Consider the following 24954-nt stretch of genomic DNA (forward strand, 5'->3'; position numbering starts at 1 on the left):
ATCTAAAATAAATACATCGTCAGCATGGCTTCCTGGATTCAGTTTCACTTCACACAAAATTTCACCCCCAAAACGCATATGCTTGCAAAACAGAAACTCCTTCCACCCTTTTTTTGTCACTCTTCCAACTCAAATCTAGTGCTCACTACTAAGCAGCTATGCTCAGTAAGTACACTGCTTACTGCATTGGGTATTACCTTGTTGCTTGCAATCTTCGCTCGCAGCACCTCACCCACTAAATTAATTTGATTGCTGCAACAACACGCAAAACAACAATAGAAACTTTATTCATTCTGCCCAGATGCAACAACAATCAACCAACCAACCATGTTAACCATCCTGCACAAAGAAGCCTGTCATCTACAGCTGCTTACACGCTTCCGAAATTTATATACACATACATCTGCACTCTCCGGCAACAGCTAGCTGCATATATACTCCTATAGCCCCTACAGTACAGTACAGTACAGTACAGACTCAAGCAAGGCCCTTCTGTTTAGCTTACAGCTACTACATGTTTCCTGCACAAACACTTATATTGCATCACCATCCCCCGCTCGTCTTGCTCTTCGCCTCGCCGCCTGCTTCTGCCAGTTTGCAGTCGCTTTTTACGGCCCTTACCCACGAATCCACCTGCCACACCACGAAACGCACGACAGCAAAAACTTATATTAATGCGTGCATGGCACTGCGATGGATCATTCACATAAATAAATTCCCTTCTAAAGATCGCTGTTTCGGTTATAGGGGAAACCACTGTATTACTCACCTGTATCTCGCAGCTGCTCGAGCACTCGAACCTCAGGCCCTGCCGGGTCAGTATGAAGAAGGCGTATCTCGTCTTCCCGTCCTCCGGCACAAAGTTGGGGAGCTGCCCTACCTCCACCACGTCGCGCAGCAGCGTCGATTCCTGTGGGCTCAGGTCTGAAATGCATCGTCAAGTTTTCACCACCGTCAGACTCAAGTTCAGGTTCAGTATGCCAAAGAACACGACAGCAAGAGATATGTCATTCAGGTTCAGTATGACAAAGGAAACGTCACCAACAGAAATGTGGTTTTTAGAGCCTATGAGCAAGTATGATGTGTATTCATCTGTAACTTGATTACTTGAATTCAGGTTTAGCATGGCAAGAAGAGCAGCGTATTCATCTGTGATTGGATGACCATGACCAGTATGTCAAAGGCTTCATCTTACCTGTAGACTTCAGATAGTAGTATAAACACTGTCCTTGTAGGACAACAAAGCGAGGAAGCCAGTCATCGACATCGGCGTCGTCTATGATAGGTGGCTCCCCAGGAAGCTGAGTCCATCTCTGCAACGCACAAGAGATCATTTAGAGTCATCGGTCTGTTGAACAGCTGTCCCACGAATGAAGCTGTTTTTGGGGCAAGCAAACAACAGTGCACTGGTTTCTTACGTACACTTCTGATATGGAGGTACCCGGAAAGGCGTGCGTATCTCAAGACTTCATCAATATTTTCTAACCTGCAATGCTAAACTGTATGAATCACATCTGACAGAGAAAAGAACAAATAATATAGACAAACATTTTGGTTCAGGTGAAAATTCACACGAACGTTGAGGCTAAATATCGAAGGGGTACTTCATCATACCGGGCTTTTAGCTGGGACTCCCTTTCATCGGCATCGGCGATTTCGCTTCGTAATGATTCTACTTCAGCTCTGGTCAACTCGATCTGATAAGTCATAACAGCGGAAAATGTTAGCATTACCACAATGAATTCAGGATACAAGACAGAAACAGAGGCCATATTATGTAATTCCTGTATACTGATAAAACATTGCAACCTTGTCGTCATCCTCGTTGCTGGAAGACCACCTAATGCGAGGGATAGACAAGAGTTGCAGAAGCGACGAAGCTCCCTTGACTCGTTTCGGGGTCCAAGTACGCCTACGCGGACTATTTATTACAGGACAGGGACAGCAAGCGTGTCAGTACACCCAGGATTAAAGGAAGAGGTCGAAAATTTAAACAAGCCTTTGACAGCCATAGTTGGTTCTGCCATCAGTATCATCACCTTGGTGAGGGATCCATGTTGCTCTTACTTGTGGACAGACCATCGGCAGCGTCCATGGGCTCTTTCTTGGGCGTGAAGTGCTGCGGGAAGACCTCTATTCTTCCGTAAACATCATCCATCCAACGACGCGGGTGCTAGAAGAAATTGCATAGTCTGTTTAATGGTACATTGCAGTGTAGAATTAAGGATCGTAAGACAGTTTCGACAGCGAAGTGGTTTGCTACATACTAGTATTAGAGTATTTCCGGTACAAGCATCTGTTAGATGCATAGTTTGTTTATGTCATATGGTAGTGCAATGTGTAACGTAGATAACGAGTGGTACGACAACTTGGTACTGGATTGAAAGCAATTAGGCAGTTGAGTATAGGTATTCCACTAATTTTTGTGTGCAAAAAGGAAGCTTGGGAAAATAGTCCAGGCATCGATTGAAAGCCTCAGATTACTACCATGAGTGTGTTTGGGTGCTGTTGGTTATCAGGATCTGATAAGAATCGCTGGTGCTGGTGCTGGGCCTAGGGTAGAGCAGGTATCTGAACATAGTGGTACTAGTACTGTAGTAGTGAGTATTTGTCATCTGAAGTGAACATAGAGGCCAGCTGATTTGGTAATAAGACAGCGGGACAAGCCTGGCTAGTTGTGTAGTGGCTGAATTAAGAGGGTCAGCTGTTTGTTTGATTGATTGATTTGATTCGTAAAAAGAGAGAGTGGTAGTCTAAATCACGGCTGAAATCCAGGATTATATATCTATCTAATGGATACTAATTCCTAGTGCAAGTGCGGCCTGTAGAGCAACAGCGTCTCGTGTGGATGATATAGGTCGGTAACAAGCGGTAGGGCGAGGTCCGTCGGATTGGGAGGTTGAGATGGAGCGAGGAAGGAAGCAGGGGATGGGACGAACCTTACCTGAGGTGGGGAGAAGGGAACAGAGGAGCCTGGCCCTTCACTTGAACGGCGGGCGGAGATAAGATCTGGATCGCGTGGTCGCCGGGGAAACCGAGGCGAATCGATGGATTGGTGCGGAAGGAAGGAAGGGGAAAGCTGGGCTGGTGGGGGAGGAAGAAGACGATGGTGCCAGGTCAGAGTCAGGTCGGAGTCCAGCGCGACCACGTTCCGGACCGGACCGGACCGGAACCGTGTACGTTTTGTATTTGGGCTAACGCTGGCCTGGCCCAATCAACCACTTGCTAATACTAATACTTTAGGTTATAATATAATAATGTTTCTCCCTCGCGCCAAGGGATCCATTCCTTCTCCACAACAAACACACACTACATTACATTACATACATGTAGCATGTAGACACAGAATAAGGTTTCATCATATTTATTCATGGGGATTCTCAGCTCCAAAAATAAATAAATAAATAAAACAACCACGCCGTCTCCGGGATTTCTTCAAGAAGGCTTAGACTTTCTTTTCGACCCGATTGTAATCAGGTTAATAGAAAAAAAATCCAACATTTTCATTACAACTAATAGAGGTGGTCGTGCCCCGCGCCTCTCCAAAACATACCACATGTTTTTCTTTTCCTCTTTGTGCTGGAGTAGAGACGCCCGTGGAATCTCTGACTCGCGGAAGATGAAGAACAACCAATCCACCACATACTTATCCATATCAACATTGCGTATTACAAAATGAAAGGATAAATAGCATCATCCCCTTTAGGGCTTCTGTCCACTACGGCGGCTGCCCTAGCGAGAACAAACTACATTGAGATCGGATCGGAATCCACCCCTAACGACAGATCGGGGCGATCAATATGTGTCTAATTAAGGGGAGGGCGACCAGGAAGAGGATAGTGCAGATACTTCTTGCACTATGGCCAACGAGGGTTAGACGACATCTAGGGTTGATGGAGGAGGCGAAGGCATAAGGTAGGAGGGAAGTTGATAGCGGCGGTGGAAGAGGAGAGTCTAGGCAAAACACATAGGACATCTCAGAGAAATAGGGGGATGATGATAGTGCCTCTCAGGCGGATTTCATTGATGAAAAAAAATTGAAATACATGCACCTAACGGATGAGTAGGAGGAAGATGTGATCCTAGAGGAGGACTTGGAGCAAGATGCAGAGTCCATGGCCCTGGCCCATGTTGTCTATATAAGGCACGGCTAGGATAGGAGTTAGCCATCCCATCTACTCTTGTCGAAACATGCTCTCGGTAGCCATACATCGTCTCCATTGTAATCTCTTGCACGAAGTACTCCATCATGAATACAAATTAGAAACACGACGTAGGGTATTACCTCTCCCAAAGGGCCCGACTCTGCGTAACCCCCCTATGCGAACTCACATCTGGTACTTCCGGTCGCGTTCACGACCCTACCGAGGGTACTGACGATTCTACCTACCGAGGGCATTGATGACTCTACGTACCGTCACTCATTCAACTCCTTGAGATTTTCTTCCTTACCATAATGACATTGATCATTTTATTTTAAAAAAGCACATCTAATCTGTTACGAGCCCAATCAGGTTTTTTAGGGAGATATCACTCATGAACTGGCTCCAACCATGAAACGATTTCATTAATCTATCCAGATTATTTGCCACATCCTCCAAATCCTCTACATGAGAACCTTTATTCCTACACGCCTTGATCTGACCATCCAAAGCCAAACATTCCCTCTCCCAATATGATTCATATCTCAAATGCTTAACAATTTTACCGATGCGAGGATAACCGAACAGATGAATAATAAGGGCAATGGTCTGACCTGGAGCTGATAATGTGAGAAACCTTGAAATCAGGGAATAAAGAAGACCACTCGGGGCAAGTCATCGCACAATCAAGACACACCTTCACATCTATGGTGCCATCTTATTTTACGTCCATGGAACATCTAGGAAGCCCAAATCAAATTAATCACATTCAGAAAGCACCTCTCAAGCCGGCGCAGGTCCGCCTCGTCTCCGGTGGCCCTAGGGCCATGGAAGCGCGGTGGATCATGGCAAGGGCCGGCGGGAGGGCTCCGTTTTTAGTCGTTTTTTTCAATCTTGTTAGGGTTTGTGTCCTACTCAGGAAGGCGAGACGGCGGCGGCTCCCTGAAGATGGAATAAAGGTCTCCCCGCCTAGCCCCCGTTCCGGCGGTGCGTCTAGCATCGTTGGTGGGCGTGTGGAGGTGTGTCTCCAGCAGATCTATCTTTGGTGGATTTGCTCGGATCTGGTCGATGTTCGTCTATGTTTGTGTGTCTTCGGTTTGGATCCTTCCAATCTACGTTATTTTTCATCGGCGACGGTTGCTGTTCTGGGGTGCTGGTCCTATGGGGCCTTAGCACGACGACTTTCCAACTGTCTACTACAACAAGTTGTGCCCGATTCCGGTGATGGAGGGGCGATGACGACGGCACGCCTTCAGCTCGCTTCAGTGCTTGTAGTCGTCGCTAGATGGTCTACGGATCTAGATGTAATTTTTATTTCTGGTGTTCGTTGTACTGCCATGATTGAAGATGAATAGATTGGAAGTTTTTCCAAAAAAAAAAGCACCTCTCAAAAATTAGCCATGAGCTTACGTGACCTTGAGCTGTTTTAGTACAATCCGCTAAAAAGATTAAAAGGGTATTTTTCGTCCATTACTATTTCCTAATTGAGTTTACTTAATAAGTATTATCAGGTAATTAAATGATTTGATCCATCTCTACGCATACTATGCACGTGGATCCAAACTCAGAAGCATCTCCATGTACTTCAAAAGAAATTCACGTAAGTTGTGCAACCTTGCAATGGCGGAACGTTAACTGCCAATAGGTGTCGCTCCAGCAAGGAAGTCGTCCATCTAGGGAATTAGAAATAGATGGGAATAAATTTTGGTTAAGTACTATAATCACATGTATTGGTTGTTTGGATTGATCCTAAGGGGCAAGACCAATAGGTAATCCTTTTTTTAGGGGTGACTCGGCAAGGTCCGCAAGGATGCCGAGAGCATGAGCGCCCCTACGGCCCTTTTTTTAAGAAGCGCAAGATACCTGTGTAATTCGTTTAGAGGAAAATGACTGATAGCCAACTGTACAGGGCCCTACAGAAGTAGGAGGTGACAACATCTTGGAGAGGCGCACAAGTTCTGGGATTGTGAGAGGTTGACCCAGGCCTTGATAGATCCAACGCATCATTTCATGGCTCTTGATGGGGGTCATCATGTGCGTCCGTCAGTTAATTGGTAGCTTCCTTTGCCACATCATCGACATCGTTCTACTCTCGCATAAATTCCCTCATACTAACATGTAACACCTCTTTAGTCCCATCCACTTCCTCAGTTACATGAGTGACAAAAACAGCTGCTCCTAACACAGCCTCAATTCTCTCCATGCAAACTCTTTTACATGAGACACTCCTAAACTCTACACTCTCAGTCTCGGTACTACGGTTGTTCATGTTGAAGACAAGATCTTGGCCATGAGAGAGACGCCTCTTAGTACATGTAGTGCTCTCAAGTATAACAACGAATGCGACCTTGCGACTGAATGGTTCACTACCGCTGTTGGTGAAGAAGGAACCCCAAACTTGACATGCTTGACGCCTACGCACTACACCTCAATGCGCTCATCAGCTTCCTGCAATAACCTTGCCTAACTTCCTCATCAGCTTCGCAGCGACCTCGGTGGCCTTCCATGGCGGTCTACTTCCTCGGCTTGAGCATGTCGCCGACGTCCATCTTGACGAACCTCCCTCGCACCCTCGGCTGGTTGTCTGCCAGAGCCTTCCTGCAAGCATACTGCAGAGCACAGAATAGAAAGCATCTATCACTCTCTGATCTTCAATCTTCTTGCTGAATTACTTGTGTACTAGTAGAAGAAGAAAAGGAAGAGAGATTAGTTTGTGTACCTTGATCTTTCTGCCAAAGTTCCTCTGGATCTTCTTCTCCCTGTATCTGTTGAGCTTTTGTTTCCTTTCCTCACTTTTCAGGTCACTGATGGTCACAAGCCTCTCACCAGATGCGCACACATTTGCCGCGATCCCAATTGGAGGGGTGTTGGCACCAAGGATCTGTCAAAAAAAGAGGTAAAAAGATCCCATCTTAGGCTGTGTTGTGCTCCATGACCAATCGTAATCCATCTTTCCATTTTAGGGTGTGTTGTGCAATCTTGTACGGACCTTATTATAAATTCAACTACTGACTAGTGGCCTTCACATCTGACCCCCAAACAATTTTTACGGCATTGTTCTGTCTGATGCCCCGCGGTACCACAAATCCGTTTTAGGGCGAGCCATGTACTATTTTCACGAGACACTTTGCGGTATCTGCTAGAGATGCTCTATAGCTAGACTAGTGGTGAGTGGGCAGGGTAGGTACACATGCCCTGTAGCATCAGCTAAAGCAGTGGTGAGGCCATTAAGGGAAAGGTGGCTTTGAGCAGAATTAGCAACCTCTGAGATCACATCACTAGCTAGCTACTGCCTCTCCTTCCTTCATATCATAGCTTTTATTTATCTATAGTAGAACGGAACGGAACGGCATTTTCATGTCGAGCAAAGCACTACACTAGTACACTCTACTCCATCTACAGTGAGGTTTTTGTCCAATGCCATGAGAAAGCAACGCCTTTTAGGTTTGTTTTGTGTACTTGACGTCTCTTTTGTCGACAGCTGTGCTTACTTGGAGTCACAAAGGTGAAAGGTCATCACCATAATCCATTTTCATGTAGTGTTGTGTTGTGCAGTGCAACAGGGAGAGAGAGACAGAGACGGGGGGGGGGGGGGGGGGGGGGGGGGGGGGGGGGGAAGGAAATGATCATCACCATGCCCTCATACATACCTGAATGTCACCGTCGCTGTAGACTCGCCGGAGCCCGAATGCGGCCTCGAAGTCGAGCCCTTGGAAGTTGAACAAGTTGGGCTGCACCGCCGAACCGTTGATCCAGTCGGCCGAGTTGAGGCACCCGGAGCTGACGCTCTTCTGGAGCGAGCACTCGCCGGCGGCGGCAGCGGCTGTGGACGACGATGCCCTGAGCTTCCCGGGCACGTCCTCGACCTGCAGCATGGGGATCTTGGCGTCCAGCAGCTCGGATATCGTCTCATCGATCGCCGAGTCCTCCATGAGCTCCTTCTCGCACTTGTACAACGCCTCGCTCAGGCTCATGTCCGAGGCCTTGATGGTGTCGTTCATGGCGTTGTCGCTGCCGGACATCATGGAGATGGCGGCGGCGACGGGGTCGAGGGTGAGCAGCGGCTCCTCGATTATGGGCTCCGGAGCCTTGAACAGGTCGCCTTCTGCTCCCAGGTCATACTCTGCTATCAGGGATGGCTGCCCCATGTCTCCCTGTTATTTTTGTGCATCAAACAAAATGTTAAAGTTGGGAAGTTAACTTAATAAATATTTAATCCTACCAGAATGGTAAACAGCAAATATCTGGTAATCAAAGCTACTTATTTCTACAAGTATAATGAAGTGAACTGAACTGGGTAACAGAGCAGGGCATCTGATTCATCCATTCATTCAGTAGAAAGGAAGAAATAAAAAGCCAAGTAGTAGTAGTAGCTGTTGCTGGCTAGGTGGTACTGTACTATTTGTTGTTGTATTATAGTGTAGGAGCACATGTCAACTTGTTACGCTATCTCGGGTCCGCTAACACCAGCGTATTCGACCCACATGCATCAACCAGGGCCAACCGGAGACCAACACCGACTTATGACAGGCCTTGGGCCCTCTCCCCCCGAAAACTATCCCGGGTCCGCTAACACCAGTGTTTCCGACCCACATGCGTCAACCAGGCCCAACCAAAGACCAACATCGACTTATGACAGGCCTTGGGTCCTCTCCCCCAAAAGACTAGCCTGTTAGGAGGGGACACCCCCGTTCTTATAAGTCGTGTTATGTCTCCCCCCCGCAAGCGATGTGGGACTAAACCCAACACAACTGACGGCATTGCTATCACCACACCACATGAGATGAGAGCAGATGACAAGAGCATATACCGCCCAGGGACAGTGGCATCTCAAATTGGCCGAAATCTCAGGCTAATTCGTTCCCTCCTTCCAAATTGGCAGCTAAATAAGGCAGTGACCTGGCTGGCCTCTGCGTGAGAAGATTCAAAGTTGGGAGGCAACATGACAAGTGTTATCTGCGATCTTTTACATTAAACTAGCGATGATGCGCGTGCATTGCCATGAAACCATTAACTTAGAGGGATGAAATAAGGTTAGTCTCATTTATTTATCAAATGTTGTCAGAATTTTAAATGACCATATTAGGTTTGGGAAAGAACTAAAATCAAGATCGATTTTGGGTTGAAGTCACTTTTTTTGTCTTTGTTATTTAAGCCTTTTTACAAAAAGTTAGTCTCACATTAAAGTACAATAATGTATTTGTTTATTTATGATAGATCTCACATGTGAGTAAATTACATTTGTTTATATGTTTATTGGCGTCCATTTGGGGACATCCGACAAAATATATGTCTCTTAAAAGGTTGCTAGTTTCACATGTGGAGATGCGTGTATTTGTTTATTTAGAAAGAATGTTAGACCCATATGTGAATTCATCACCAACTCTAATCTTTATAAATAGGAAAAACAGTGAGGGTCATAAATCTGCGGTGAATTTCATGAGAAATCACAAGGCATCTGTTTTCTCGTGAATGAATGAATGAGGGGATGTTCAAATTTGTGGCGTGCTGTGATTTAAGGTTGTGGTGTCATCAGAAACTTGCAAGTGTACATCAGTAGGAGGATTTATGACATGGTGCTGGTAAATTAGGATAGTTAGAGTGGGAAAATTAGGAGTGATGGATGGATACTTTTTGTATGGAAGTGCTGATGGACGTTGACGAGTACTGTAGTACTCCCTCCGTTTCTAAATGGAAGTCTTTTTAGAGATTTTAAATGGACTACCACATACGGATGTATATAGACATATTTTAGAGTGTAGATTCACTCATTTTACTCCGTATGTGGTCACTAGTTAAAATCTCTAGAAAGACTTATATTTAGGAACGGAGGGAGTAGCTAGGAGTATAATTATATGAAGAGGGCATGATAAGCAATCTTTATCAGTAGCTAAAAATGTGCAAGCTGCAGCTTGGCAGTGTGATTGAAGGAAAAAAGGTAGGAGGAACCAATGAGTGGTTATTTTTGCAACATCAAAAGTAAAGGAAAGAAGGTAGGAGGAACCAATGAGTGGTTATTTTTGTTAATTAGTGGAGTATTATTTAAAGTTGGGAGATCTTTATCGATTTTTTTTAAATGGGAGATGAATCTAATTAAAAGGGAGGTTCTTTCAAGTCCAGTCTAGTCTAGTCTAGTCCCCCGACAGCAGAGTAGAGCAGAGGCCATCGATATCCAAGGAAACAAGAAGGGGAAGAAAGCGACATTATAATTTGTCGATTTTTTTTGAACGGTCGACGCGTAGGGGGGGGGGGGTATCCCCACCTGAATATATTGCTCAAAAAGCTCCAATGGTTGTAAGATAGTTGTTGGTAGACTTTGCCACATAGGATTTTTGATGATGTGTCATACAATAAATAAGGAAAGAGAGGAAGGTTGTATGTACATGAACCAACACCCCTTGCACAAGCTTCAATATAGAATGAGAGAGCATATTATTTATTATCTCACGTCATATTGGGTAAACTAGATACAATCCATTGGAGATGTTGTATGTTAAGGTATTGGTTGATGACATGACATATTTTACCAACAAGCTAACATACAAACTGTTGAATATGCCCTTAGAAGTGGTACCTTTTATTTGATCTCCAAAGCTGAATTGTAGCAAGAAGCAGGATCAGACAGAAAAAACTCTTGTAGTAAAATCATTTTTGTTTGATGGAACAGTGTCGGAAGAAGACCCAACTGAGTGGGTTGATGTGATCGTCCGGTTCATATAAAAAGATTTATGACCTAGTACATTTTGGAACAGTGTCGACTGCTGGGCTGGTAATCATTTTTGTTTGATGGAACAGTGTCGACTGCTGGGCTGGTAAACAACAAGTAAGGAAGCAACCATATGGGTCGTCAGGTTCTACATTTCCCTCTCATTCACTCACTCTTTTTGTCGCCTAAAAGAAAACTCACTCTTCTTGTCGTCACAAAAAAAAAACACTCTTCTTGTCGCCTCAGAAAAAAAAATCTCACTCTTCGTGTTACTGCCAGCAGCTAGCAATATCGCATCGCTATTACGATCGCATCTCTTATAGCATGATACTAGAAGGAGAAGAAGCACTCCGTTGTTTTTGGACCAACTGCCAAAGTGCCTTGCAGCCAACCAGACAACATACACACTAATTATGGTCAAATAAAAAGAAATAAAAGGACACGCTTATCAATAATAGTGACACACGCCCACATATTTATCCATTCCATCCACTCACATTAATTGGATTTCATCTTCGATTAATCGTCAAGTAAATTACTTTCAACTCTTTCTTATTTTTCATATATACTACATAAAAGAAACGTTTAAAGAAAATTACAACCCGCTGCCTTCCACCTAACTAGTTGGTTGTACGCCGCCAAACTCTTTACTCATCCCATTTTGTCGTTCATTTTTATCTTATCTGCGTGTCTCAAAAGACCATCAATCCAGAGGGCGGAGACAAGCCCCGGGCACGTCGGGGTGTGACGGCCACGTGCTCGTCCACACTATTTTTGAACTGAGCACGTAAATTACAGCAAGCTACATTCCACCTAGCTAGCTGGCCGATTGGTTGCCTGTTTATCTATCTACCACCAAAACCTTTACTCAACTGTTTTCATAGCTCATTTTCATCTTATTTGCGTGCCTCAAATGATCATCCATCCAGGGTGAAGACAAACCCTGGGCACATCGGGGCGGGACGGCCACGTGCTCGTCCACACTATTTTCGACCTGAGCACGTAAATTACAACCCGCTACCTTCCACCTAGCTAGCTGGCCGATTGGTTGTCTGTTTATCTATGTACCACCAAACCCTTTACTCAACCATTTTTGTCGCTTATTTTCATCTAATTTGCGTGCCCCACATGACTATTCATCCAGGGTGAAGATAAGCCTTGGGCACACTAGGGCATGACACACACGCGGTGTTGGGTTGTTGCTGCTGGCAAACAACAAGCAAGCTGGCAAGGAAGCAACCATATTAGCCTGTCTGCTTCTACATCTCCCTCTCATTCACTTACCCACTCTTCTTCTTACCGCCAGCACGTAGCAATATCGCATCGCCATTACGACCGCACCCTTGGTAATTCCTCTTATAGCAAGATACAAGGAGAAGAAGCACTCGATTCTTTTTGGACCGGCTGCCAGAGTGCTTTTAACCAACCAGACAACGTACACCCTTATTATGGTCCAATAAAAGGAAATAAGAGAGTACACTCTTATATATAATAGTGGCACACACCCACGAATGTTCATCCATTCGATCTACTCATATTAATTGTAACTCTTCCTCGATTAATTGTCAAGTAAATTACCTTTAGCTCCATCTTATTTTCCATATATTACATATAAGCAATGTTTAAAGAAAATTACAACCCGCTGTATGCAAAGATTAGGATAGCAAGGGAAAAGGTACTCACAAGGTGGTGGTACATGGTGGCGGCGGCGACGTCTTTGGGTGCGGCAACAACAGTGACTTGATGTTGTTGGTGCAGGAGAGGCAGGGGTGGCAGCGGCGGTTGTGCCAGTGCAGCAGAGGATGAGGGAGAGAAGAAGGAGGAGTAGTCTGGGTGGGGATGGGAGAAGACAGGGGAGTAGGAGTAGGAGTAGCCCGACAACACAGAAGAGTAGGCGGAGAAGCTAAAGCCCGCATCGGCGAACATCTTCTTCTTCTCTGTTGACTGTTGGATCTCTGCTTCTTGGCTTTTAAGAGGAGGAAGAAGGAATAGATGGATATCCGGATGGATGGATTGTTGGTGTATGAAGGAATGTATTGGGAGAGTTTGGAAAGGCCGCCGTAGGAAGGATTTATAGGAGGAGAAGAGGTGGGGGGGATAATGAGCGGCGGGGGAGGGGAGGAGGAACAAAGAGACAAAAAAGAAAGAAAATCCACGCTGGTGTCTCCATCTTGGTGGTGGGCTGGGTTGGTAAACTACTAGCAAGGAAGCAACCATATGGGCCCGTCCGGTTCTACATTTCCCTCTCATTCAATCACTCTTCTTGTCGCCTAAAAAACAAAAAGAAAACTCACTCTTTTGGTTACTGCCAGCAACTACCAATATCGTATCGCCATTATGATCGCACCATGGGTAATTTCTCTTATACCATGATAGAAGAAGGAGAAGAAACACTCGGTTGTTTTTGGACCGACTACCAGAGTGCATTGTAGCCAGCCAGCTAGACAACATACACCCCTCATTATGGCCAAATAAAAGGAAATAAAACAACACACTCTTATATATAATAGTGGCATACACCCATGATGTCCATCCATTCCATCCACTCACATTAATTGGTGGAATTCATCCTTGATTAATCGTCAAGTGAATTACCTTTAACTCCCTCCTATTGTATATATATTAGATATAAACAAAGCAACTTAAAGAAAATTACAACCCGCTGCCTTTCATCTAGCGCTAGCTGGCTGATTATACGCCGCCAAACTCTTTACTCATCCATTATTGTCATTCATTTTTATCTTATTTGTGTGCCTCAAATGACCATCCATCTAGAGGTCAGAGCCCCAAGCACGTTGGGGCGTGATGGCCATGTGCTCGTCCACACTATTTTTGAGCTGAGCACGCAAATTACAACCCGCTACCTTCCACCTAGCAAGCTAGCCGATTGGTTGCATGTTTATCTATCGACCAAACCCTTTAACCAACCCTTTTTGTCGCTCATTTTCATCTTATTTGCGTGTCTCAAATGAACACCCATCCAGGGTGGAGACAAGCCAGGGCATGACACCAACGCGGTGCTAGGATGTTACCGCTGGCAAACAACAAGTAAGCTAGCATGTAAGCAACCATATTATCCCATCTCCTTCATCTCCCTCTCACTAATTCACTCACTCACTCTTCTTCTTATTGCCCGCAACTAGCAATATCGCATCGCCATTATGATCGCACCCTTGGTAATTCCTCTTATAGCAAAGTACAAGGAGAGGAAGCACTCAATTGTTTTTGGACCGACTACCAGAGTGCATTGTAGCCAACCAGACAACACACACCCTCATTATGGTCAAATAAAAGGAAATAAGAGAACACACTCTTTTATATAATAGTGGCATACACCCACGATGTTCATCTAGCCACTCATATGAATTGTAATTCATCCTCGATTAATCGTCAAGTAAATTACCTTCTGCTCCCTCTTATTTACCATATTACATATAAACAATGTTTAAAGAAAATTACAACCTGATGCCTTCCACCTAGCTAGCTGGCTGATTGGCCGACTGTTTATACGATGCCTTCTAAGAGCATATCCATTATTTTTTCAACTGGGATTATAACTATTGCGAGAAATAAAATTCACATCACTAACTTCTTCATTAGTGATGGCATTCACGTTTACCTCTTCTTTACCTTTCATGACGGAGATGAGTTCTTCAAGCTTGGTTGTCAACTCCACATTGTTTTCTTCAATTGCATTCACTCTTTTGGTGGTAGTTCTTTCAACATGCCATTGGGCATGGTTTTCTTACATATCATCAAGTAGTTTCTTGGCATCATCTATGGGCTTTCCCATGATTGTTTCTTCTGCAGTTGTATAGTTTTTTATATATGATTTAAACCACCATAAAACATATGAAGGACTAATTATTCCTCCATGACATGGTTAGGATAGTTCCTTATGGCTTCTTTCATTCTATCCCACGCAAGCTCTAGTGGCTCACGTTCTTTCTGCTTGGAACCTGTAATCTAAGAACGAAGTTGCATAACTTTTGCAGGTGGATAAAACTTAGATAAAAATTTGCTGCAACAATCAGCCCAAGAAGTTACATTGCCTCTAGGTAAAGCTAGAAGCCATTTTTTTGCTTTTCCTCTCAGAGAGAAAGGAAATAGACACAACTTCAAAGCGTCTAGGTCATAATCTCTAATGCGTGTCATGTTGCACAATTCAGCTAAATTATGCAAGTGCATACCGGCATCTTCAGAAGCAGAGCCTCCAAATTGATCCTGTTGAACCATGGAAACTAAGTCGGATCGCGTCCGGCTGGTGCCAGCATCAACAACCGCCAACAGTCGTCAGTGGCGCTCTGCACCGCGGCCATGACCTCGGCCCGCAACCAAAAGTACGGCCCAGATGACAGTCAATCCTCCTGATCGTGCAAAGTGGCAAGCAACTTGGGAAGCACGCAAGACGAAGGCGACCAATCCTCCTGCAGGAATCGATGATGTCAATAAACTGATGTTTATCTGCATGCATGCTTTTATTGTGTTTTGTCTTGCGGGAATCAAATCAAAGTTGTTCTTCTCCTAGTGTTGTTAAACTGGGACAAGTTTTCTCGTTGAATTTGTGGTCTCTGGAGGGGAGTTCCATGCATGATTTGTTGAAAATATGTAATTCAATAATATGTGCTGCTCATGCATTGCAAAAACTTGTTTCTTAACTTGTGACATTTCTGTGTGATCGCTTCAACTGGTTGTTTGTTTGTTTGTTATAATCTGCTATCATTTTTAAGAGGGCATAAACATAAATTGTTTGTTGATCTCCTGTCATTTTTAAGTGAGCACCGGTGACAAGTTGATACATGACAATCATGGAGATAACTTAAACTCATCCAAATATAAGGATGCTTTGATAACGTCAGTATTGTTGCATGGTTGCCTTCACCTGCCTACTTCTGTTCTAGTATTTTTGGTAGCAGTACATTTAGAGTACTGAGTACCTGGGTTTCTACTGTAGAGAAGTTTCACTGACCTTTTTTTTCTCGAGTACGAGTTTCACTGACCTTTTAACGGGGGCTATGAAAATCATTTGTATATGATGGGTATCATGTGTGCGTAGATATATATTAACAATCATTTGTATATGGAAATACACCAACAATCATTTGTATATGTATTATGATGGGTATTGTTTTGTCTGGACCAACGCGACGATGTGGCAACATTCAACCTTGAACATTACTTTTCATATGTACTCCCTCCGTTCCAATGACTCAACTTTGTACTAGTACAAAGTTGAGTCGTCTATTTTGGAACGGAGGGAGTATATATCATTTTTGATGAATCTATACTATTTTCAGCTTACCACTCAAAATAATGTCTCATAATTTTTAGTCATAGTTATAAATGTTTGACTTGAAAAATTTGTAACAAATCCTGTATCTATGCACACATGCAGTATGTACAATAGAGAGTCCACTTCACCACTAGTGCAAATAAATACTCAAAATGAAACTTCCTAATTTAATGATCTTTCTTCCCAAACTCAGCAAAGTCTGTGTGCTATATACCCTTGAAATACGCCCTAGGTGTCCAAATTATATATTTGAGATGTCGTAAAAATTGTCACAGGGCCAGAAATGGGCCAGAAATACCATAACATACGACCTCAGCCTGGGCCCCAAAATAGCCATGAGGCAACAAAGTGATGATCCAACAAAATCTGCAAACTATTTTACGGCCAGGTAGAAAGCAAAATGACAGATCCAAACTTTGCATAATACTGTACTGTATTCATCAGATTTGGACTTTGTTTGTGAAAGCAAGCACAAAGGGATCAAATCAGTCTTCTTCCTCTTCTACACTAAAGAATGAATTACAACACAGAGTTGCGACACCGTAAACTTAATGTGTCATCCTAATTGCCGTTTTCCCCCTCCTGTGGCTCAGTCACAACAACCTAGTCTTCATCACGTCCCCGTTCCCTCCCTGGAGCGTCTCATACTCTCGTCGATCAGCTTGAACGTCTTCTTTACAAGTTTCTGGTCCAGCGCCGTCGTTCTGTAGATCTTGAACACCCGTAGATCTTGAACACCCGGTCCACACGGTCCGGCTTGCTGCTCTGGAAGTAGACCTCCTCAAATTTCTTCTTCACAAACCTATAGAAACAAAACACTATCAGTAAGCTAGCTAGGTAGCTCACAGATTTCTAATAATGTGGTGATAAGCGTGCACTCACTCATAGGCATGTTCCACATCCTGTTTGCCAGGCGCGATCGGCTCATAATCTTTAAACCACTCGCACACGGTCAAAGGAACCTACATAAATACACACAGAAATGTGAGAGCATGCTTGAGTATTATCACTACCAAGCTTGCAGCCCTCGGTGGGTACAAAAAGTGCTCCTTCGTTAGTCATTACCTTTTGTATTTTCCTCTCAAATATGTCGAATTTGTTGAGGAACAGCATGAACGATGTTTTCTGGATCAAAAACAATAACAACAACATCGCATCAAGTAAGATCCAGAAAAAATACCATGAGGTTGAAACAGGAAATTTGAAATACAGACCTCAAAACATCTTTGCTTTAGTACCCAGTCGAACAGTTCCTTCGTCTCCATCATTCTGTTCTGTGTCTCGTCCTCAAACAACAGCTGATCATACCTGACATTAACAGCCTCCAAACATTAGACCAAAGGCTGTCTGTCACAGGCCCTCTAGATTCAAAGGCATAGTTGAAAGATACTTTACATTGAAAGTAGATTTATTGTAATGGCTTTGCAGAACGTATGCTCTATTTTGAAAGTTCACATGCTTTGCAGAACGAATGCTCTATTTTGTACCAGGAAGCATCCATACATGCAAATATTTGCTAGTGTCAGTACTAATGAAACTAACTGAAAGGTTGCTTACATTTTAATTTGTATAGGAATGTACAAAGTTTTATAATATGCTGGTTTTAAATAATAAATTAAAGCCAAAGTAAGAAACACAACAGCTAAACCTGACAACCAAAAATATATCAAGCACAGGAAAAAGCTTTCAGATGCAACTTCCATGTCACTCCTTTTGCAGTGCTACCCACCACTCAGAACTTCAACATTAAGAGGTAGCTCAGACTAACTTGGCCGTTTAGAAATCATACTTACTCGCTAATGGCAGCGCAAAAGATGACGGCATCGACGCCTTCAAAAAGATGAATCCACTTCCTCCTCTCATTCCTTTGACCTCCTACATCGTACAACCTGTATACCTCTCCGCCTCTTTTACTCTCTCCAAGGGGGCTGCAGAGAAACTACACAGTTAACTTCAGTCTGTCATTCTGTATTGAGCAGAGCGAAAGACATGCAGACCTCAAGTAAATATATTACCTAAATTGAATTTCCACAACCCCATTTGTCCGTACTCTGGCATGGAGCACATCCTCCTGGAAAATATCTCAAAATGTTAAAAAGAGAAATACTGCAGATGTATTCTTAAGTAAGAACGGCAGAACAGCCACCGGCAATTTGGTGTTCATCTTCATCATTGAACAAGCATCAGTGCATAAGCCTATAGTAAAGGTTCTGATCTGCCGTCTGGTGTTCATCGTCTGAACACCAAAGTAGCTTTTGATCGACAGTTTACAGTTTGGTTTTTCATTCTACTGACCCTAGTTATGCAGTGTAATGGTCGCTCCTCCATCAAATATTCGATATCGAAATATTAGCTCCCAACAGTTTACAAAAGAACAAGGAATATCCATCTGACAACCTCAAACTCAGATGAAGGTTTCAGTACACTGATAGCCAATATCAAACAGATGATGCTCCAGACAGGAATTATATTGTGGATTATCACAGACCTTTGTTGGTATATAATCTGGTTCAGCTAATCGGTCCAGATTCTCCATGAAGTAGTGTGCACAATCAGGAACTTGCAGCACACTTCCACACGAGTAAGTTTCCTACAGATGCATTTCTTTATGATTAAATTGGCTGTTGACAGTATACATAATTCAGAAACTGAAATAAGAAGTTGTTTTCACCTGAATGGCTGAATCTTCCCATAATTTTCTTACATCCTGTACGAGTTCTTTGTTAAGGAGTGGGTAATCCAACCTGCCTCCGATTTCTGATAGTTTTTCTCCAATCTCCTGTAGATAGCAGAGCAGTACACCATAAATAAACAAACTCCATAATCTCAATGATACTGTAAGGCATACGATGTGAAGCTGGTAACCAGTATCCTTCGCAACAATTCTCAACAAGGAACTGGTTTCAGCACCATCAACAAAAAGGCAACAGTAAGGCCCTGAAAGCGCTTGAATCTAAAGAACCAACAATTTAATGAAAATTATTTGAGCTTATGAAGAACTACCAAGTTACTCCCTCCGTTCCTAAATATACGTCTTTTTAGAGATTTCAATATAGACTACATACTGATGTATATAGACGTATTTTAGAGTGTAGATTCACTCATTTTGCTCCATATGTAGTCCGTATTGGAATCTCTAGAAAGAATTAAATTTAGGAACGGAGGGAGTAGTATTCTTTCTCTGAAGAAGTCAAGTGTAATAAACAAGTAAAGTGTACATATTTCCCAGTTATCAGAAGAACAATAATTTGTGGAAAATCAAAGCACTGATACATAAAAAGGGCAGGTTAGAGAAAAAACTCTGTATATTTCATTGGGCTGAAACATATCCGAAAATGACAGTGGAAAAGCAGCAACATAGTTCGATTATAGCCTAGCTCTGCTTAAAGCAGGTGCAATGTCTGAACAGGTTCAATTATAGCCTAGTTCTGCTTCAGCTGTAACAAGTTGCGAGACATTGGTGTTTCAGCCCAAATGTAACTCTACTTACTGAACATAATATAATAGGATGTACAAACCTGATTATCCGGGGATATAACATGTTTTGAAGACTCAGTTTCCAGTTGGGCAAGCTCTTTAGCTCCATCATACAGTATCTGTGCAAATTAAACTCATTACTCAGGAAAGGATGTGCAGACACACTCCCATAAAAATAACATCACAAAGCTGCCTACATAATCTGATCCCCGCTAGGCAATAAGAGGAAAAATACATTAAAACACACCCTTTCCAGTATTGGCATACTTTGATTGTCTGGAACACGTTGGCATGGATGACCGGCATATAGCCCTTGAGTTCTGCCTCGTCGAAGCCGGTTCGAAAAAGAAGCTTAATCTGAAGATAAGCATTCAGTAAACGTAAGGCATACTATTTTGTCATGGGGATAGTGATTTTCCAGGGAAGAAGAATACAATGGGATTCTTGCCTGCTTAAATATCGTGGACTTTCCTGATTCTCCAGCACCTTAAAAAGAAAGCATCACCTATTAGGAATTGGTCCTGAAGCGTGCTAAAAAAGACGGCTATCGTGAATTGGTCCAAGTAATATTTCGTAGGATCATTGTTTTCAGTGTTCTATTAATGACAAACATGATAAGGCTAGCAATTTTTTCAAAAAAAAAGGAGATACACAAATGAAGTTGGCTACAAAGATTTAGTTGGATGAAGCAGTAAATTGTGAAGATAGAGCTTGGCAGTACCGAGAAGCAAGAGCTTGTGGACGTGCTGATCCGCCTTTGTCTCCTGCAGAATCCGCCGGTCGATGTCTGCAGACTGTGACAATCGAGGTGTGTGTATCAGGACAGGATAGGAGGAATCAAATCAAATCAATGAATCAAGTGCTGCAGACATTTAAAGTGGAACGGAATGGAATGGAATGGAAGGAAGCTTACTCTTGTGTTGTCGGCTGCCTCGGCCTCGTTTACGGAGTGAGGTCTGCTGCAGGAGGAGCCCATGGTTTGAAGCGCGCACGCGAGCATGGACATTATTATTCTAGACGGGCGCGTGGTCTCATGCTTCCTTGCAAAGACAGACAGACAGACGCCTAGATCCTCCTAGTGCATTCCGGTTGATGAGCGAGGCAGATAGCAGCTGTCCACTAGACAGACAAAGAAGGGTCAGGCACATGTTATTTTCTGTCCTGGTGCAAGCACATGTTATTTTTCTGTAAAGTCAATGGTTCAACTGTATTCCTATGCATGTCTCATGTTAAGCCTGTACTCTGTTATTGAATTGTATCCTTGTAGCTATCTATCTTTACCTGCAAGCTGCAACTTGAGCCATAGCCATAAAACTGAATTGAAGAGAGGAAAGCTGCTAATGCTAGTAGGGAGGAGGTGTTTGTCTGGTTCAGTGGAAAGGTAAACGTAAATGGGAACTGATTACGCACAAACCCCATTTTGTTTGGTTCTACATACAGTGTAAAGGAGGAAACAGATCAAGATTGAAAATGAACAAGAGATGGATTAGTAACCCTAACCTTGAGATCTATCTGCAGTAGGAGGGTGATGGAGAAGGAAGAGATGGGCTCCTCGTAGGCAGCTTCAATGGTCCGGCGTCGGAGGCGACTGATGTGGCGAGGTCGATCCCGGCGGCTGGAACAGGAGGAGAGGACCCAAGGGGGTCGCGGCGGCGGCGGCGGCGGCGGCGGCGAGATGGAGGGGATGAGTGAGGAGCGGGGGAGGAGCTGCCCCTATGGAAACCTTTTCTTTTACCCTGGAACTGATTACAGAGCAACCATGCTTTCTTTCCATCAAACCCCCTTTGCCCTGCCCATGTGCGCCCTAGGGAGTAGCACTTCAAGGCTAAGACCAACTCTAGCACACACCTTAAAACAAATATACTGTAAAAATAACTGCCGTTTTAAGATTTTAGAGCAAAAAGTCCAGATCAGATACTGTAAAACCGGGCATACTGTAAAAAAATTGAGGTAAACTGTAAAAGAAGCCTCACAAACCACATATGTTCAGTAGTAGCGGGCCTATCTTCTTCCGTGTACCGCAAACACTATAGAGCCTGGCGGGAGGGAAGTTCCCCTCGCCGATCTTCCCGCGCAGGCACGCCTGCCTCCGCCACCGGCCTCGCACCGCCCCGACCCCCCCCCCCCCCCCCCACCGCCCGCTCCTCGGCATGGAGATGCACGAGGCCGTCGTTGTCCGTCCTAAGGTCGCGCTGTTGCATCCAGCAAGGGCAGCTCCGGACTGCCGCGGGCGAAACCGCCCTGCCGCCAGGCGAAACTGCGTCGCCGGCGCCTCCCACTAGTAGAAAACATGGCTTTGGTCTTGGGCAGATAAGAGCATTAGTTCCGGTCGTGTTACAAACCGGGACTAATGGAAGCATCAGTCCCGGTTCGAGAGGCTAGGCCGCCGGCCGGCCTCCGCAGGCATCAGTCCCGGTTTGGCTGGGACATTTAGTCCCGGTTCCAGCCATCCCTTTAGTCTCGGTTGGTGTCTGGAACTAAGACTAAATGTGAGGCAATTAATCCTAGTTTTAGGCGGACTAAAGTTTTGCCTATATATATGCACACACCCATCTCCTCTGTTTTTTGTCCGTGGAAGGGTGGAGGTGTGGGCTACTCTGTTTTTTGCCTGTATATGCACATGATGTGTTCGATGAAATGTCGGAGCCACACTTAAGCTTTCTCCTCTGTTCTTCCTCCAAGCTACATTTTCCCCAAGATTTGTCTAGGTTTGACGGTGCACCAACTACACAAGAGTTCTAAAAAGTTAGCAACTTTATCCTTTCATCTCTCACTGCTAGTTTAGCTCATTTCAAATGCTCTAGAAGTAGAGTGGCTTGTGAGTTTTTAGTGGAGGAGTGTATGTTGGAGTTGTTTTGATTTAGATGCACAATTTGATTTAGTTGTACGAAATATGTATGTGGCAACCGTGTGGCAGATTGTAAAACCGCCACCCGATCTCATCAACGTCCATGGAAACGATCCCGCCTGGCAGCCTAGATCGAACTGCGCCGTTCCGCTAAGTGGGATTCGATCCCTCAACCAACAGGTTCGCATGTAGGCTGAGTACCACTGGGATAATTTCATTCGCATGTGCACAAGTAGATTAGCTAAGTATTCAGGCAGTCAGAGTTCAGATGGATCCAAACCAAGATTGATGCATCTCGTACTCGCATAAATAGAAAAGCTTGGGCAACTAGATGCAGGAAGGATCGTTCTACTTGTCTCGGATGTGATGCCTATATACATGATCATTGCCTTGGATATCATCATAACTATGCGTTTTTCTATCAATTTCCCAACAGTAATTTGTTACCCAACATATGTTTTTTGTTGAAGAGAGAAGCCTCTAGTGAAAACTATGCCCCCCGGGTCTATCTTTATCATATATAAAATCCAAAAATACCTTCTTGTAATTTATTTGTCGTTCTTTTATTTTGTGTTATTGTTTATCTATCTACCATTATCAGTCTTGATCCTTGCAATTAATCGCCGAGGGGATTGACAACCTTGATCGCGTTGGGTGCAAGTATTTGTTCCTTTGTGTGTAGTCTTGTTCACAAGGTCTTGTGTGGTTCTCCTACTGGATTGATAACCTTGATTCTTAACTGAGGAAAATACTTATCTCTACTGTACTGCATCATCCTATTCTCTTTGAGGAAATCCCAATGCAGCTCACAAGTAGCATTAGGTGATATATCAGGTTAAGGATGGCCCAAGGTGTAGGTTGGTGCCAAGGCAGCCCATCGGCTGATATACAAAAGAGCAGCGGATGGGCAGGGTAACATGATGGTGGATGCAGGGGCGAAGGTAGGATTGGGCCAAGCCAGGAGTCGGTCACACTACACTGTACCTAAGGGATATGAATATTGTGTATGGGCACGTGGTCGTCACGCCGCGCGTGCATGGAGCTTGTCTTCACCCCTAGATGGATTTTCATCTGAGGCATGCAAACAAGATGAAAATGAATGACAAAAACGGGTGAGTAAATGGCTTGCCGGCATATAAAGAGCCGACCAATCAGGCAGGTAGCTAGATGGAATACAGTGTGTTGTTATTTTCTTTGAAAGTTGCTTATATGTACTATATATACAATAAGAGGAAATGTAATGTACATGGTGATTAATCGCGGATGAATTCTAATTAATGTGAGCTAGTGGATGGACATCATGTGTGTATGCCATTACATAAGAGTATATTCTTTTATTTCTTTTTGTTTGACCATGATCGGGGTGTATGTCGTCGGGTTGGTTACAACGCATTTCATTGGTCCAAAAACAATCGAGTTCTTCTTCTCTTTCTTTCACTATAAGAGGTCACCAAGGGTGCGGTCGAAATGGTGATGCAACAATGATATAGAAAGAAGTAGGGTGATTTCGGTAAAGGCGATGTGATACGTCTCCAACGTATCTATAATTTTTGATTGTTCCATGCTATTATATTACCCATTTTGGATGTTTATGGGCTTTATTTTACACATTTATATCATTTTTGGGACTAACCTACTAACCGGAGGCCCAACCCATATTGCTGTTTTTTTTGCCTATTTCAGTATTTCGAAGAAAAGGAATATCAAACGGAGTCCAAACGGAATGAAACCTTCGAGAGCGTGATTTTTGAAACGAATGTGATCCGGAGAGCTTGGAGTGCAAGTCAAGAAGCTCCCGAGGACCCCACGAGATAGGGGGCCGCGCCCCCCCCCCCCTTAGGGCGCGCCCCCTGTCTCGTGGGCCCCTTGGGCGGCCACCGACGTACTTCTTCCTCCTATATATACCTACGTACCCCGAAAACATCCAGGAGCACCACGAAACACAATTTCCACTGCCGTAACCTTCTGTATCCGCGAGATCTCATCTTGGAGCCTTCGTCGACACTCTGCCGGAGGGGGAATCGACCACGGAGGGCTTCTACATCAACATCCTTGCCCCTTCAATGAGTTGTGAGTAGTTTATCACAGACCTATGGGTCCATAGTTATTAGCTAGATGGCTTCTTTTCTCTTTTTGGATCTCAATACAATGTTCTCCCCCTCTTTTGTGGAGATCTATTCGATGTAATCTCTTTTTACGGTGTGTTTGTCGAGATCCGATGAATTGTGGGTTTATGATCAGATTTATCTATGGATAATAATTGAATCTTCTCTGAATTCTTTTATGTATGATTGAGTTATCTTTGCAAGTCTCTTCGAATTATCAGTTTGGTTTGGCCTACTAGATTGGTCTTTCTTGCCATGGGAGAAGTGCTTAGCTTTGGATTCAATCTTGCGGTGTTCTTATGAAGTGACATAAAGGGTTGCAAGACACGTATTGTATTGTTGCCATCGAGGATAACAAGATGGGGTTTATATCATATTGCATG

General features: G+C 43.9%; 3 protein-coding genes across 6 annotated transcripts; all 3 read right to left on the minus strand.

Annotated features, from left to right (window-relative positions):
• Positions 1 to 265: 265 nt before the first annotated feature.
• On the minus strand, positions 266 to 3145 carry LOC123150062 (uncharacterized). 4 transcript variants are annotated; one of them, XM_044569854.1, is made up of 8 exons: positions 2945 to 3145; positions 2040 to 2192; positions 1810 to 1921; positions 1615 to 1697; positions 1423 to 1486; positions 1196 to 1313; positions 770 to 924; positions 266 to 633 (listed from the first exon to the last, which is right to left on the minus strand). In XM_044569854.1, exons 2-8 carry the CDS (start codon positions 2156 to 2158, stop codon positions 544 to 546), a joined length of 741 nt encoding a protein of 246 aa, XP_044425789.1. In that variant the 5' UTR covers positions 2159 to 2192; positions 2945 to 3145; the 3' UTR covers positions 266 to 543. The 4 variants fall into 4 exon arrangements, with proteins under 4 accessions (XP_044425789.1, XP_044425797.1, XP_044425811.1 ...); XM_044569862.1 differs by having other exon boundaries at positions 2940 to 3145; XM_044569876.1 differs by having other exon boundaries at positions 2040 to 2173; positions 2945 to 3139.
• A 3087-nt stretch (positions 3146 to 6232) lies between these two features.
• LOC123102023 (GATA transcription factor 20-like) lies at positions 6233 to 12893 on the minus strand. Its single transcript, XM_044523288.1, has 4 exons — positions 12532 to 12893; positions 7793 to 8296; positions 6862 to 7023; positions 6233 to 6751 (listed from the first exon to the last, which is right to left on the minus strand). The coding sequence occupies exons 1-4, from the start codon at positions 12772 to 12774 to the stop codon at positions 6656 to 6658; spliced, it is 1005 nt and encodes a 334-aa protein (XP_044379223.1). The 5' UTR covers positions 12775 to 12893; the 3' UTR covers positions 6233 to 6655.
• A 3639-nt stretch (positions 12894 to 16532) lies between these two features.
• On the minus strand, positions 16533 to 21416 carry LOC542797 (guanine nucleotide-binding protein alpha-1 subunit). The gene is given in 15 exon segments (XM_044569884.1): positions 16533 to 16865; positions 16868 to 16943; positions 17024 to 17103; positions 17207 to 17266; positions 17356 to 17449; positions 17935 to 18069; positions 18157 to 18212; positions 18630 to 18731; positions 18813 to 18920; positions 19660 to 19737; positions 19886 to 19975; positions 20067 to 20104; positions 20340 to 20412; positions 20532 to 20737; positions 21119 to 21416. Coding segments are annotated over 14 exon segments (1194 nt in total). The 5' UTR covers positions 20625 to 20737; positions 21119 to 21416; the 3' UTR covers positions 16533 to 16754.
• Between the last annotated feature and the right edge of the window lie 3538 nt (positions 21417 to 24954).

Source organism: Triticum aestivum, chromosome 1B, assembly GCF_018294505.1.
Source record: "Triticum aestivum cultivar Chinese Spring chromosome 1B, IWGSC CS RefSeq v2.1, whole genome shotgun sequence".
NCBI classification, from domain to species: Eukaryota; Viridiplantae; Streptophyta; class Magnoliopsida; order Poales; family Poaceae; genus Triticum; species Triticum aestivum.